Source organism: Sturnus vulgaris, chromosome 12, assembly GCF_052056855.1.
Source record: "Sturnus vulgaris isolate bStuVul1 chromosome 12, bStuVul1.hap1, whole genome shotgun sequence".
In the NCBI taxonomy this organism is placed as follows: Eukaryota; Metazoa; Chordata; class Aves; order Passeriformes; family Sturnidae; genus Sturnus; species Sturnus vulgaris.
The window spans coordinates 7,964,349-7,978,074 of record NC_142254.1 but is presented as its reverse complement, the minus strand read 5'-3'; the positions used below and the strand labels follow the sequence as shown (position 1 = coordinate 7,978,074).

General features: G+C 43.6%; 2 protein-coding genes across 14 annotated transcripts in view; one reads left to right on the top strand and one right to left on the bottom strand.

Annotated features, from left to right (window-relative positions):
- The window catches only part of MYLK3 (myosin light chain kinase 3), a 44,110-nt gene extending 36,589 nt beyond the window's left edge, over positions 1-7,521 (top strand). For 11 of the 12 annotated variants that reach the window (XM_088171859.1, XM_014882371.2, XM_088171863.1 and 8 more), the window contains 5 exons: positions 270-340; positions 1,741-1,869; positions 2,885-3,037; positions 4,761-4,893; positions 5,840-7,521. In XM_088171859.1, the coding sequence (XP_088027985.1) occupies positions 270-340; positions 1,741-1,869; positions 2,885-3,037; positions 4,761-4,893; positions 5,840-5,911 (558 nt within the window). In that variant the 3' untranslated portion in view covers positions 5,912-7,521. The other variant, XM_088171858.1, reaches the window with a different exon arrangement.
- Positions 7,522-7,882: 361 nt separating this feature from the next.
- ORC6 (origin recognition complex subunit 6) lies at positions 7,883-13,640 on the bottom strand. 2 transcript variants are annotated; one of them, XM_088171865.1, is made up of 7 exons: positions 13,568-13,640; positions 13,021-13,150; positions 12,142-12,305; positions 10,991-11,080; positions 10,069-10,181; positions 8,759-8,830; positions 7,883-8,456 (listed from the first exon to the last, which is right to left on the bottom strand). In XM_088171865.1, exons 1-7 carry the CDS (start codon positions 13,630-13,632, stop codon positions 8,290-8,292), a joined length of 801 nt encoding a protein of 266 aa, XP_088027991.1. In that variant the 5' UTR covers positions 13,633-13,640; the 3' UTR covers positions 7,883-8,289. The 2 variants fall into 2 exon arrangements, with proteins under 2 accessions (XP_088027991.1, XP_088027992.1); XM_088171866.1 differs by having other exon boundaries at positions 8,759-8,827.
- Between the last annotated feature and the right edge of the window lie 86 nt (positions 13,641-13,726).

The window sequence follows — 13,726 nt, the reverse complement described above, 5'->3', positions numbered from 1 at the left end:
CTTTTTCCTGCCTGTTTATATAGCACCTTACACAAATGGCATTAGACCAGGCTGGCTCATAGACAGTTCTGCATTTGTAATATGTTTGGACCCCATTATCCCCCCATCCCCACCTTGAAAAATATTCTCATTGGAAAAAAAAAAAAAGAACAAAATTTTGTGGTGCATTTGATCTGGTTTTTGTGGCGTTTTATGGAGGGAATTTTATACTATCTTTTGCTAAATATCTCTCTCAAAGATTTAACTCAAAATACTTTCTCTTTTTGTAGCCTGAAAACATCCTATGTGTAAATCACACAGGAAACCAGATTAAAATTATTGACTTTGGATTAGCAAGGAGGTAAGAAAATTCAGTTGTGAATTATTTTAAAACACAAACCTCTGGCATGTTTCTGATGGTTCTTTGGTGGGGGGCTGTGTTTTGATGGCTCTGTAATAATTCTGTGTGAGCTAAACATTACGCTTTTGCAGGCTTGAGTTTTCTGCTGTGTGCATTAATTATCTAATTACTTTTTCAAATACCATTTCTCTTGGATAAAGCTTTACTGCTGTTCTAATTATCTCAAAATTATTCCCTATGTAGAGATTTTACTCTAGAGACTCTGTGAAGGCTCCCAGAGACTTCTTGACTGCAGGGTTTCATGGTGCAGGTTCTAATTGCAGAAATTATCTGCTAAACTCTTTAAGTAGCTAAGTTGATTGAAGAAAAAAAAAAAAAAAGTGCATTTGAGCCATCCCATGTGAAACAGGAAACCCTCAGAAAGATAGGGACTCTTCTCCATTCTTTTATTTTCCTTGCATGAGTTTAAAGAAAAGCTGTGAGAGCATAAGTCAATTGCCCTAGAATAAAAAGGAATTATTTCTATTACTAAGACAGAAAGAACAATAATATTTCTCTAATTATTTTCTAAACCCTTTGAGATTTTTCTTAAGCTAAAAGCTGGTACATTCATGCATATGTATATATATATGTATATGTATTTATATGCTTGTATGTACGTATCTGTTGAAGGACTTTTATTCCATAAAATACATGTGAGAGAAAAAAAAGTACATTGAGTTTGGGGTTTTGTTTGGTTGATTTTTAAATTGGGAGTGTAAAGATACAAGCTTCTACTGATGCAGTTTTGTGAACAAGACCATCCAGGAGAAAGAGATTTACAAGCAGTGCTGTAGGGGTTTGTTTGTCTGAGCACAGATGTGACTCCAAGTGCTGTCAGTGGCAATTGGTACTGGCTGAGTTTCACAACCTCTCCCCATTTACCAATAGCAAAAAGAATAGAGTCATTTCCCCCTGTATGGGGTCACTGTTACTTTGGAGCCCAAATAATCCTCTTCAGGCCCACCTTAGTAGTTATATTGTGTTCATATCTGTGATGCAGATGTTTACCCTGAGCTGTAGCTGGGTACATCCCACTAATCAAATGCTCTCCAAATCTCATATAATCAAACCTGCTTTGTTTTATGTTTTATGGATTTTGGACAACATCTGCTGGAAGGCATGCTGTGGTGCCTGGCAGAGGGTAAAGCTGCTAGCACTCTTTGGGGGAGCTCTTTGCAGGGTTTAGTGTCCTTGTTCTTCCTCCTGGCTTTGCTCTGGCAGGGGGATAATGATGGAATAATGCCCTGAGGTGACCCCAGTGCTGCCCTGGCTGCTGGGCACTCAGCTCTGCCTCCCCAAAGCCTTGCCTTGCTGAGAGGAGCTCCCCACTCCTCACTGTGGCTCTTTTCCCTGTGCAGGTACAAACCCTGTGAGAAGCTGAAGGTGAATTTTGGGACTCCAGAGTTCCTGGCTCCCGAAGTGGTGAACTATGACTTTGTTTCCTTCCCCACGGACATGTGGAGTGTGGGGGTCATCACATACATGCTGTGAGTGAGCCCTGCAGGGCAGGAGTGCAGCAGCCACTGAGCCCCTCTGCCTGTGACTCCTCTAATTAATTCTGTTAAAACCCCCAGCTTTTCATACAGAGGCACCTCACTGTGTGTCCAAAGTGTCTAAACAACAAATGATCCTTTTGATAAATATGTAAATGTTCTTCTCCCTTATCATCTTACTTAGCAAAGTAAAATGGGTCAGGTCTTCTTTTTTTACTCTGAAAAGTTGCCCAAAATATGTGAGAATTCTAATTTTGATTGTGTTTGTGAGGACTTGAATTATTTTTTAAATTTTTAATCTGATCATTTTATAATCTTAGACTTGGTATGCATTTGCACAGGAGAATTATATTATTAGAATATTATCTGTGTTAAGCCATGGGTCTAAGAAATGACCTGTCATGAATAGGGCTAAAACTTTTCCATGATGTCAGGATGCCAACCATGGACAGCTTTTCTATACCAAGTCTCTACCTTCTGATGAGCTTGTTTTGCATCCCAGAATCTTTCACAGACATTTTCTGTGAACTGGATTAATTTCTGGTTTAAATTTGTATGTTAGCCAAAACCCAACTGAATAAAGTAATAAATGATGGAAGCAATAAATCTGGGCTTAGAAACTACCTGTAAAAAGTAATTTATTGTTCAGAATTGTGTTTAATTCAAGCCACGTATGGATATGGGCCCTGATTTGGGGAAGCTCTTGAGTCCCTCTAGCTTTCCTAGCTGGGAAAGCACTGAAGGATGTACCTAAATCCTCACTGAATCCATTCCTTGGGGATTTATTAATGGTGCCCCCTGGCCTGAGTGAACTGCTAGGGGGTAACACTAAATTACAACACTGGATTGCCCCACACTGTTGTCTTATCATGGCAGGGACTGAGAAGTGGAACCTTCCATGAGATAACAACAGTTATAAAGCAGATGATTCATAGAAGGAAAAACACACCTTGCATATGATAACTCTCTTCTCCCTCTACTCATCTTTTTCTTTTTTTTTTTTTTTAAGGCTTAGTGGGCTGTCCCCATTCCTGGGAGAGACTGATGCAGAGACAATGAATTATGTAGTCAATTGCAGCTGGGATTTTGATGCAGAAGCATTTGAACAGCTCTCAGAGGACGCCAAAGACTTTATTTCCAGACTGCTTGTGAAGGAGAAAAGGTACCTCTGTGTCTGATTTGTGAGGACAGTAGCACCAAAGACATTAAATTCTTACCAGCCAATTGTTTGGATTGCAGCCAACAATGGGAACTTAGTATGTGACATTTTTGTGTGCTGGCTCTGGGCTTGCTGGGCAGCTCCTCAGTGATTCAGAAGTCTCTGTTTTAAAGGAAAGTGTCTGTGTACCCTAACTGGAGAAAGTTGATTTTCCCAGTAGCATCAGTACAGGTAGAACACAGGAAATCTGGAAAGATGTGCAGTAGAGGAATCTGTCTCTAAAGCTTTTGCCTCTCTGAGCAAAAACTATTTCTATTGTTAGTTTGGACTTTCACAAGCCTTGATAGAAATTGCAAAAATGGCTCTTGAATGCTATGGAGGATAAATGGAAGCTGCAGCTGTGAAAACGTGCATTGTTCTTTTCTAAAGTGGTCTACAGGCTTTTGGGAGATATTAGGGAGCGTTTGGAACTTAACTCTGCTTGTGGCTTCTCGTTCTTGGCTCCACTGAGATAAAAAGTGATTGCACAAGTGAAATAATAGAGAGAAGGAGGATCATTTTGATGTCAGACCACGGCTGGGGGGTTGGCTGGGTACAGAAATTTTTCTCTTGCTGAGTAGTGATACAAAACTAATCAAATCAGGAAATGATGCATGCAGTAAAATAGATTGTGTGTTTGAGAGGAATTAAAAAGAGTGCTTAGAATATTAACAACTTCCAGATCATTACCTAAATCAGACAAATCAGTTCTAGTACTAATTCCATTTTGAACAATAGTTTCTTATGAAAAACAAAGAATTAACTGAAATTTAGCATATTGCCAGCAGGAGAGATCTAAGGATTTTTTTTCTCAGACTGTAATGATGATTTCCTGTGACTGCAAACATTGGAGTCTGTTTTTTCTGTGCAGTGGGATATGAGTGTCCAGAGGAACACTGCAAAGTCTGGTTAGAAGCTGTGAATAAAATGCTGTGAGAGAAGAGTGTTGTCAGTGAGTTGCAGAGAGCAGTGATTAGTTGGCCCAGTTGTTCACAAGGTGTGTGGCAGCCTCTGCTCTCCTGCAGCCCAGGCACCTTTGCCCTGCTGGGACAGTGGGTCTGGCCTTGTGCAAGATCTGCAGCCTCCTGCCCTGACTGCTGAAATCAGGGTGAGCAGGCAGGAATTGTCTTTTCATCATCTCAGTGACAGCTCAGACAGAGCTCAGGAGTTAGGCACAGGCTTTTGATTTGAGAAGAGGCAAATTAAACTTTTATCTCAACACCTCCACCTCCAGATTTCCTCTATTACCATACACTTCTCAAACCTTTTAGGATAGGCTGTGGCATTTGGGCCCATTGTTGGATGTCACGATATAAAGTATGTATAGCTTAGGGTGAATAGACAATTGTGCTTTTAAATACGAGGCACAGAATGAGCTTGTGCTGTCAAGACAGATAACACCACAAATGTTACTTTTCTGTTAGCAAAGTTCTGAATTTGCATAATAAAGTGATGCATTATGAACTTAACCCCAGCTGAACCAAGGCACTGCAGAGCCAGCAGCACTCCTCCATCCCACTCACCCTCCTGCTACACAGTGCAGGATGCTACTGGGGTCCCATGCACAGGGATGAACATGGCACTCTGTTCAGCCACTTGGGGCAGTTTGTTTGTCCCCGTTGGAGGCAGCACGGGGCACTGAGGTGAGCAGAAGGGGCTGGCTTTTCACGGCACATCCTCCCCGCAGCTGCCGCATGAGCGCGACGCAGTGTCTGAAGCACGAGTGGCTCAGCAACCTCCCTGCCAAGGCCCAGCAGTGCCAGCTCCGCCTCAAGTCCCAGCTGCTGCTGCAGAGCTACATGGCCCACAGGAAATGGAAGGTAAATACACAAAAGCTGCCAAATCTGCTCCCACTGGGAAAATCAGCCCAGCACAGGCAGAGCCATTCCCTCCCCTTTAGGGTGGCTCACTGGTGCCCACAGGCTTCTTGGTTGTAAGTATCAGTTGTGAAGTCTGTTTTTACCTGTAAATGAAGTGTTTTGTCCTGCACAATGAGATTGCTTCTATTTCTAGCAAGTTTGTGATTGGTGTTTAGAAGTTTTTTACACCTTTCTTTCTACACGTTCACAGGCTTCAGATGCTACTTGATATTAAAAATTCATTCTCTTCATGGTTCTTCCATTGCTAACAGTTGCATTGATCTGTTATCACTAAGGAGTAGGGATATAACTTAAGGCAGTTCGTGCCTCCCACTGTAGAATGGAAGTGTGGGAGAGAGGAAAAAAATTAGGCTTAAACCCATTGAGAGAACTCTTCAGGATCTTACTGATAACACCAGTCTCCTGCTGAACTAAGCTTTTATGAATTAATAGGTAATAATTTGTACTTGAGTCTCTATTTGATTGTTGATAATTGATCCTAAAAGGTGAACACGGCGATCTTGTTAGAAAGAAGCCTGTGGAATTGTGAGGCAAACTCAGTGAGGACCATTTCCTTCTCTTCTGTCACTGGAGAGTTGCATTTCCTTGCCAAAAAGTTAAACCAGAGGCTTACACTTTTTTCAGTCCTGCACTGCAACTGCTTGGTAGCAAACTTCTGCACTTGCATTTTAAAGATGACACAATCTAAAGATCTGTCACTGTACAATTCATAATAACACTGAAGAACCTCATAGTGCAGCTGCTGTGCAGGAACCACTGCAACCCACACAGGTTGGGGGCCACTAGAGGGAAATGGATTTACCAGGAAGAAAAATCCCTGTCAGCTGCAGAAAAGTTCCTTTGCCTTGGTTGCACTCACACTGGGACTGTTCTGCTCTGTTCACAGAAACACTTTTATGTGGTGGCTGCTGCTAACAGGCTGAAGAGATTTCAGAGTATGTCTGTCAAGCTTGCATGAGCTTGTGTGAAACCTCCACCACTCCTGGAGATGGACACGAAGCTGTGGAAGGAGGACTCAGTGTCTTCAAAAATTTCTATCCCTGTTTTATAACATAAGGTTTTGCATCTGTCTTCCTCAATTATTTTGTGTGTTAGTGCTGCGATCCCAGAAGTGCTTTAAGGAAGAAATACAAGATTTCTAAAAGCAGAAGCTACTTCGTTTGTTTTTACAAGATTTTAGTTGTTCTATACAGTGGTGGAAAAACGTGGTTGTTACTGGGGCTGACTTCTTGCTGAAGGCTTTGATTCTGCAGAGTATTTTTGGTGTGTTTATAGCAGTAAACCCCTGGCAGTTTTCTAGTCTCTCACACCACACCCGAGATCTCTAAAGACTTTCTTCCTGACTGACTGACGTGTTACCAGCTTTAGAGAACTGCCACACAGTGGCACAACTTGTCCCTCAGCTGTTTGTTACTTAAAAGATACAGACATTGTTTTCTCCTGTATTTATTTCCAAAAGGTAATTTCCCCACAACATGAAGATGCTTCAGTGCAACTCCAGCTTGGATGGTTTTGGTTTGTTGTTTGGATTTTTTATTATTCTACTCTATCCTTGAAAAAATATTCACTGCATAGTTAGGAACTATGAGGAGCCCTGGTTTGAAGTAACTCAAGTCAGTCCATTGCTGCTGTTTCTTAGGGCAAGTTGAATTGAGCTGAACTGATTGAACTTCTGGAAGGAGATGTGTGAAACTGCCATGAATACAAATCACCTAATGACTGTTGGGTCTATGCAAAAAGATCTCATATTGTAGCGAAAAGAGGAAAGCAGAGATTTTATGTTTTTAAAACTTGTAAGTGCTTTTCATTGTTCATGACTGCAGCACTTAAAAAACTTGCTAAGTTTTAGTATGAGGATTTGTTTCTCCTCTCTGGAAATTTTAATGCAGTCTGAGAAGCTGGTATGGTGTGACATGCAAAACAGGTTTCATTTCTAATAGGTTCAGTGACAGGCAAACAGAGTTGCCTCTGCCTTTGGTCCAGTTAGGAGGTTGAAGCCCTTTTTTCCCCCTCACTTTGCTCTTGAACATTAAACCTTTTCTTCACAATACTAACTTATTTTGGATTTGAAATTCTTTTCTTATGTGTAGAGTGGGAGCCACTTACAATCTCTCAGATAAAAGTACAACACTGTTTATTAAACCTGTGGTTTCCTGTTCTGGATTCTGAAAAACTCAGTGTGAACTGGATGGGCTCTTAGGAAAAATGGAAACTATTACTAAAAGTAGCTTTCCAGCAGACACCCTGTAAAGCTCCTTTGGACTGTATGGACTTTCACATCCCTCGAATTTGCAGAAGTGTTGGTTGCTAGTGATGAGGTTTTATGACTGGCTTACTCTACTCTAGCTATCTTTTCCTCTCAAGTGCTTCTCACTTTGCATAGTCCTGACTTCTCCAGCATTTCCAGAACTGGGACAGAGAAGAATCTTGATAATTTATCACCTTCTATGAAGGCCCACTTTTGTTCATGTTTTCCTTTCACAGTGTTTCTGCATGCTGAATTTCATTGTATTCATCAGTCTGTATATTTTTGAATTAATACTAATAAATTTCATGAAAGAATATTAATCAGCTTTGGTTTAAGCCCCCCTGCCAAACAATCTTGAAAGTATTTCTGGGTAGGTGCAGAGATACAGACCAGGCAGAAAACATGCAAGAGAAATGGAACAAAGACCTCTTCCCTAAGCTTATGACTGCAAGACACAAAACATCTGTTACCCAGTCAACATCCCTTTCCTCTGGATATCTTCCTTCTTAAGGCACAGGCATCTCCTCCATGTTTATTTTGCATTCCAAGTACCTGTGCCAAGAACATGATGTCATAATACAGAGTTTTTCCTTTCAGGACTTTCATTGTTTCTTGGAATATTTGGGACCTCTTACAAAAGCACAAGAGATTTCATTCCTATATACATGAAAGCAAGTCAAATTCATTGACTAAACAATATTTATTTGAAAAAAAATCAAACCAAAAAACTACAAAAATAAGGCTTTATTTCTCTTCTGGCTTTGCAGTTTAACAAGGCACTGTTAGTCCCCTTCCTCTTATTTCACTGACTGCTTCCAGCCATGGGCCCAAGGGCCTGATAATTTATTTACACTTAAAGTAGCATTAGAATGTTACCTGCTTCTTGCAGCAAGAGAATGAAGCTATTCTACTTCTAATGCCACAGCCTGGTGAGCAGCCACACACATTTCCTGAAAAATCCCATCAGTCCATGGTGTCATTTATTAAAAATAATATCCTTAAATACTTAAAACCTAAATAAAATCGGCTGTCTGCCAGGCAACCATTGCTCATATGCTACTGGATCTCTTGTTAGAGCAGAGTTAAAATTAAGAGCAAGCAGCAGTTGCATTACTGGGTGCCATTACAGAGTCAGTACTCCTTGTCTCTTGTGCCTTAGCAGCGTTTTCCAGGATTTTCTTTTTCCATTCTTCATAGTCCTGAGTTGTTTCAGTCTTTGCCCGTTTACATGGCACGTCCTCATCCTCTTCAGAGCCTATGAGGAAACCAGCAAGCCCATGAGAGGCCATTGTGGGCAGCACGCTGCTGGGGATAGCAGGCAGAGAGCAAATGTATAGACAGCAGGAGGGGGCTGCAGCTGCCCTTCATTCTGCTGGGACCACTCTCTATAAACTCCACTGTCCTGCTGCCAGGCTCTCTGTGCTTCCACAAAGGTGTGCAGGATTGAGAGAGCTGCTGCGAGCTGGAGCATCATGGCCCACCACACAACTGAAACAGCAAGAAAGCTCAGAACTACTCCAGGGAGGTGATTTTCACTCACAGCTAAGCACAACTTACCATCTTCCTGCTCACACTGCTTCAGGGCGCTCTGCAAGCTGTCAGGTGTCTCTGCAGCCAGTGGAACATCTTCTAAAAAAACAAGTAAGTTGCATTTGAATGGTGTTTTGGGCCCCAAGGGTGCCTTAAATGTAATTCTTTGACAGCAGTGCCACCTTCCACAAGTACTGTTGTCCAGTCAGAGCAGTTCTCTGGTCCAGAAGGATGCTCAAGCTCTACAAGAGGTGCCAGCACTTTAAGTATGGCATGGACTGACTGGCTGCTTTAATTAGCAGGCTGCTAATTAGCAGCAAACTGCTGCTGCCTTGGTAACCACAATGATCCACCATGTTCATTGCCCCAAACCACACTGCTCCCCTTCTAGGTCACTCAGGCTGGATTATCAATTATTTCTTTCCCTTCTATTCCATTCCCACAAACTTTATAGATTCCCACAACGGGCAGGAGGCTGTCCAGGTGTACAGATGGACATTCCTTCATGAATTCTTATGTAAATTCCCAATTGTCCTTAGATGCTTTAGTGCTGGGGTAATGTTTGAGTTTTTATAGGGCAAATGCCTAGAGAAAGTAGTAGCTTTTGGGTTAGATTCAGGCAGCATGTTGCAGAAAACATCAAAGTATGAAGACCCAGTGAAAGAATATAATTTTCAGTGGGAAAATAAGAAATGAAAGCCTGGGAAAGGAAAAAGGAGAAGGAGAAAGCAGCAGAAATACAGTGACATTAGGGCACATACTCTATTTCCCCCACAAAAAGCAGCAGAGAGCTGCATGCTCAACAATGGGCAAAAAATATTTCTGACATCTGCTCAGTGTATGAGGGGTGGTCCCAGGGAATGGCTGAGTTGGTACCAGAAGAGCAAGGCTTATGCTTGTTAATCTTGCAGTGGGGGAAAGGAAAGCACAGGAGTGAGTCAGCCTGAGGAAGATGTTTGTGGTAATTTGTGTGTCAGGTTGCCATGTTAACAGGATGCAGAAACCAGGCAAGAGGGAGGAATCCAAGATAGGTCAGGTACTATGGGAGAAGCAATGAATAAATTGCAGCAGCAGAGATTGTAAAGAGCAGTAAGCATTTGAGAAGAGAGGAAAATATTATTTTTGTCCTTGCCACTTTTTCCCTTTTTTGTCCTTGCTAAGTGACTTCTCCAGAAGCAAGGACTGTGAGTGGATCTGGGCTGCAGGAATGGATGTTGGAATGGATGGGCAGGTTTGGCTGAAAGGGGACAGACTAAAATCACCAGTGGAACAGGATGGAGCACTGTGAGGCCATGGGATGGGTGTGCTGCCTTACAGGGACAAAACCAAAAACTTACTGCTGAGTTGCTGACTTATCTTCCCCAGCTGATTGCACATCCGGTCAAATATTGCTTTTTTCACTCCAGATGTAGCCAACATTTTAGTTTTGTCCACTTTTAGCTTCAAACACCTACAAGAGAAAGTTGTCTCTGTATAAAGCAACATTCCAGCAACACTCACTTAGGTGAGGTGATAATTACTGTACCAACACTGCCTGTGAGAATGAGGGAGGCATTTCCTGACGTTTTGTCCCACCTATCCTTGTTTCACTCAGAAATAAATCTGCTTAAAAGACAGACCCCACACTACTCAGTCAATACAGCTCAGCTGAAACTCAGGGTGAGTTCAACTTACATAAGGAGTTGTTTCAGGAAGAAGTAACTTTTCAGATTTTCAGGGAACCAGGACAAAATGCCACTACAACAAAAAGCTGAATGTGACTCTGTGTCAAAGCAGCCCTTGTCAGGAGCTGTGCAACTACACAGCACCTGCACTGCTGAGTAAGACTGTCACATGGTGTAATGCTGAGGGAGGAAGATCTTTGCATACAAGCAAATTCTTCCCAAGTGCTGGCTGAGTCACACACCTCTCTTAGCTGACAGGGACCTACAGTTATCAAAGCCATCTCCCAAATGCTACAGCACCCTCAGGACGTGATGGTGTAGCTCTTGGAGTTTTTCCTTCTTCAGAATGGCTGTTTCTTGGTGCTCAGAAGCCCTTCTTGCACCTTGAGCAGTATTTCACCAAAAGCCATGTAAGTTTTTGCTTTGTGCAGTGCATGTTGAAGTCTTCACTGTGAGGAAAGGCGTGGTTTGCTCCAGCTGTCTCCCTTTGCAGGAGCAGGGCAGCAGGATATGCTAAGCAAGACCCTGAATGAATGAGCTGCTGATGTCTCAGCAAGTATTTCAGCCTGTAGAAGGTCTCCCAGGCCACACTCACCTGCATGCAGTGCACAGAGCAGCTGTTAGAAACAGGGGTTTGGAGAAATCCAGGTCTGCTCGCTGTGCTTCGGAGAGGCTGCATTCGTACCTGGGAAACAGCAAGGGATAACTGCACAGTGCATCTGCCTCACATGAAGCTCTCAAATCCATCTGTCATGTGGCACTTGGACCTTGAACAGGTCTGTTGGACCACCTGGGCCTCTGCAACCCAGTCAAGCAGAAACAGCTGCTACTGGCTGAGAGGAGCAACACAGAGGAGGGAAAGAAGGGGTTGGGATGTCCTCCTCTTCTGGAATTAGAGGGATTTTAAACTGGGGATCTGGATCAAGGCATGCCAGTAAAATCTACTTCTTGTGCTCCTGATTCACACAGCACTTTTAGCTCTCCCTAACATCTTAAAATTTACAGTGACATGCTTTGCATAAATCCATCCTACAACAGAAGCTAGCATTACAGTTTCTTTGATTCTTGGAATATGTATGTTACATAGAGAAAGGCTTATAATGGAAAATGACAAAGTGGATTTGCAGCACTTAAGAATGTCATTTTTGTTGTCCACCTGCCCCAGGATATTTTTTTCTAGTTTGTATTAAGCATCACCAAGCAAGCACAGCCTTTGTGCACTGACCTAACAGCATTTAAACGTGTGCTATCAGGGTGACAGCACTGCAGAACAGAGCTCTTCAGGGACTGCTTTGGTTAAAGCAGATGATGCAGAATGGAAAATTTTACTTAATTCTGTTGAATCTTCACTGAAGTGTTTTACAGGTAGAGTGATATGCATTTTAAGAGATCTGTATCCCCAGAAGAGAGGATTTATTTCTACTGAGCATTATTTCTGAACTGTGCCATGATCAGCAGTTAAATGGATGACAGTGTGATGCTATTGGCAAATACAGTGATTAACAGTCCTATATTTTTACACTATTCTCAGCTGAAAAATTCTGAGTTGGACAAGGACTTGCTGATATTCACAGACTAAGTCTTTCTAAGAGGTATTCTAAAAAGTGGCCCAGCTCATGGCTGGATTTTCAGTGCAAAGAACTCAACTCAGTGCTCCAATCACTAGGAGATATCAAGGCCTTTACACACCTGAAGAACAAAGAACCTTACTTGTGGTTCCCAGTGTGCCCACAAGAGCTTCCTTACCTCTGCAGGATTTCTGAAGCCATATTCACTGCCTCTGAGCAGCAAAACTGCACAGCCAAGTCTCGCATCCCCAGCCTTTGGTTCACCTCTAGCAAACACTCCAAAGACTTCATGGAGCTCTGGTAAGTGGTCTTGTTCAAACCAGAGAGTTTAACACAATAGCTCTGTCAAGAAGACAAAGAAAAGCCTCAAGAATTAGCAAGATTCCTTCCTAACATCTTCATCAGGCAACCAACACTACCATTAAGTTCAGTTGTTACATTAAACAAATTTGTGCAATGAATAATGTATGTTTTGACTGCACACAGAAAGATTAACCACCTAAGAATGCCACATCTTTTAATGCAGTGATATTTTTAGACTGTTTCACTGGAAGTGAGGTTTGATATTTCCATATATGACATGACCCCTTTATCACTAACAAGGTAGTTGGTGACAAAATTACCAAAGTCTGGGTTGAAGACATGAGCAACACTTTCTCGGAGGTATAATTAAATTCTCCTCTGCTGTAAATGGACAATCATGAATAGGTCGTACCAGGCATTATTTTGACAGCTCAGTGCTATTCACCTGGCAGATTTACAGATGGAGGTTTACAGGTAACCCCTAAAGTGAGAGATTTCTCGAAGCAACTGCTTTCTTCCCACAGTAAGCTGAAATTACACCAAAGGAAGCTCAACTTGTCAAGGGACTATAGCAATGATCTCAATTTTCACTGTTTCAAATTGAACAGTGAAAGGTCTAACACAGCAAACTGCGGGATTTAGGGGAAAGTTAGTTATTATTTCCCATTCCTGCTCCCACCACACACTAGAGAACAATGGTTTTGTGGAGTCAGGCAGAATGCACCAGCTAGCCAAGTCACACACTCGATCTTACTTTGTCAACTGGTTGTTTCATGAAACTCGCCGCCAGGTCCAGGCACATCACAGCACTGCTTGTCGCCGTCATTTGAGCCATTAACCCCGTGCACTTCACCTGGGACAGCCGCAGATACTCCTCAGCTTTTCTGCAAAACACCCAGAACACAAAGCCCTCGTCAAAACCGCAGCTACGAGGCGGAATGCCCGGCAGGACTCGAGCCAAGGTTCCGCAGTCCGGCTGCAGCACGGCCTTAGGGCCGGGGGTGCTGAAGGGGCAGCGCTGCCGTTTCTCTGGTGATGGGCACAGCAGCAGCAGCAGCTTTGCACTGCAGGGCCGCCCGTGGCTGTTCCACTGCGCCCGCGGCCCCGGCACTTCCAGCACATCCACCGGACCCAAGGCGGGCACGGCTACCCGGGGGAGCGGCGGGCGCTGCTGCGGTGCCGGGCACAGTGCGGGGGAACAGAGAGGGCCCCGCCCGGCCCGACTCGCTGCCCTGGGCGGGAACAGCACGGAGCCGGCTGCGGGCACGGGAGAACGGAGCGTCCCGCGGGTCCGGCGGTACCTGAGCAGGGCGGGCTCGGCCAGGCCCAGCCGGGCCGCCATGGCCCGCACGGCCCCGCGCTCCATCGCCCGCCGCGCCTGGCGCGCACGCAGCCCATTGGCCGCCCACGCCGTCACTCACCGCTCGCTCCGCCAATGGGCGCGCAGAGCGGCGCTTCCT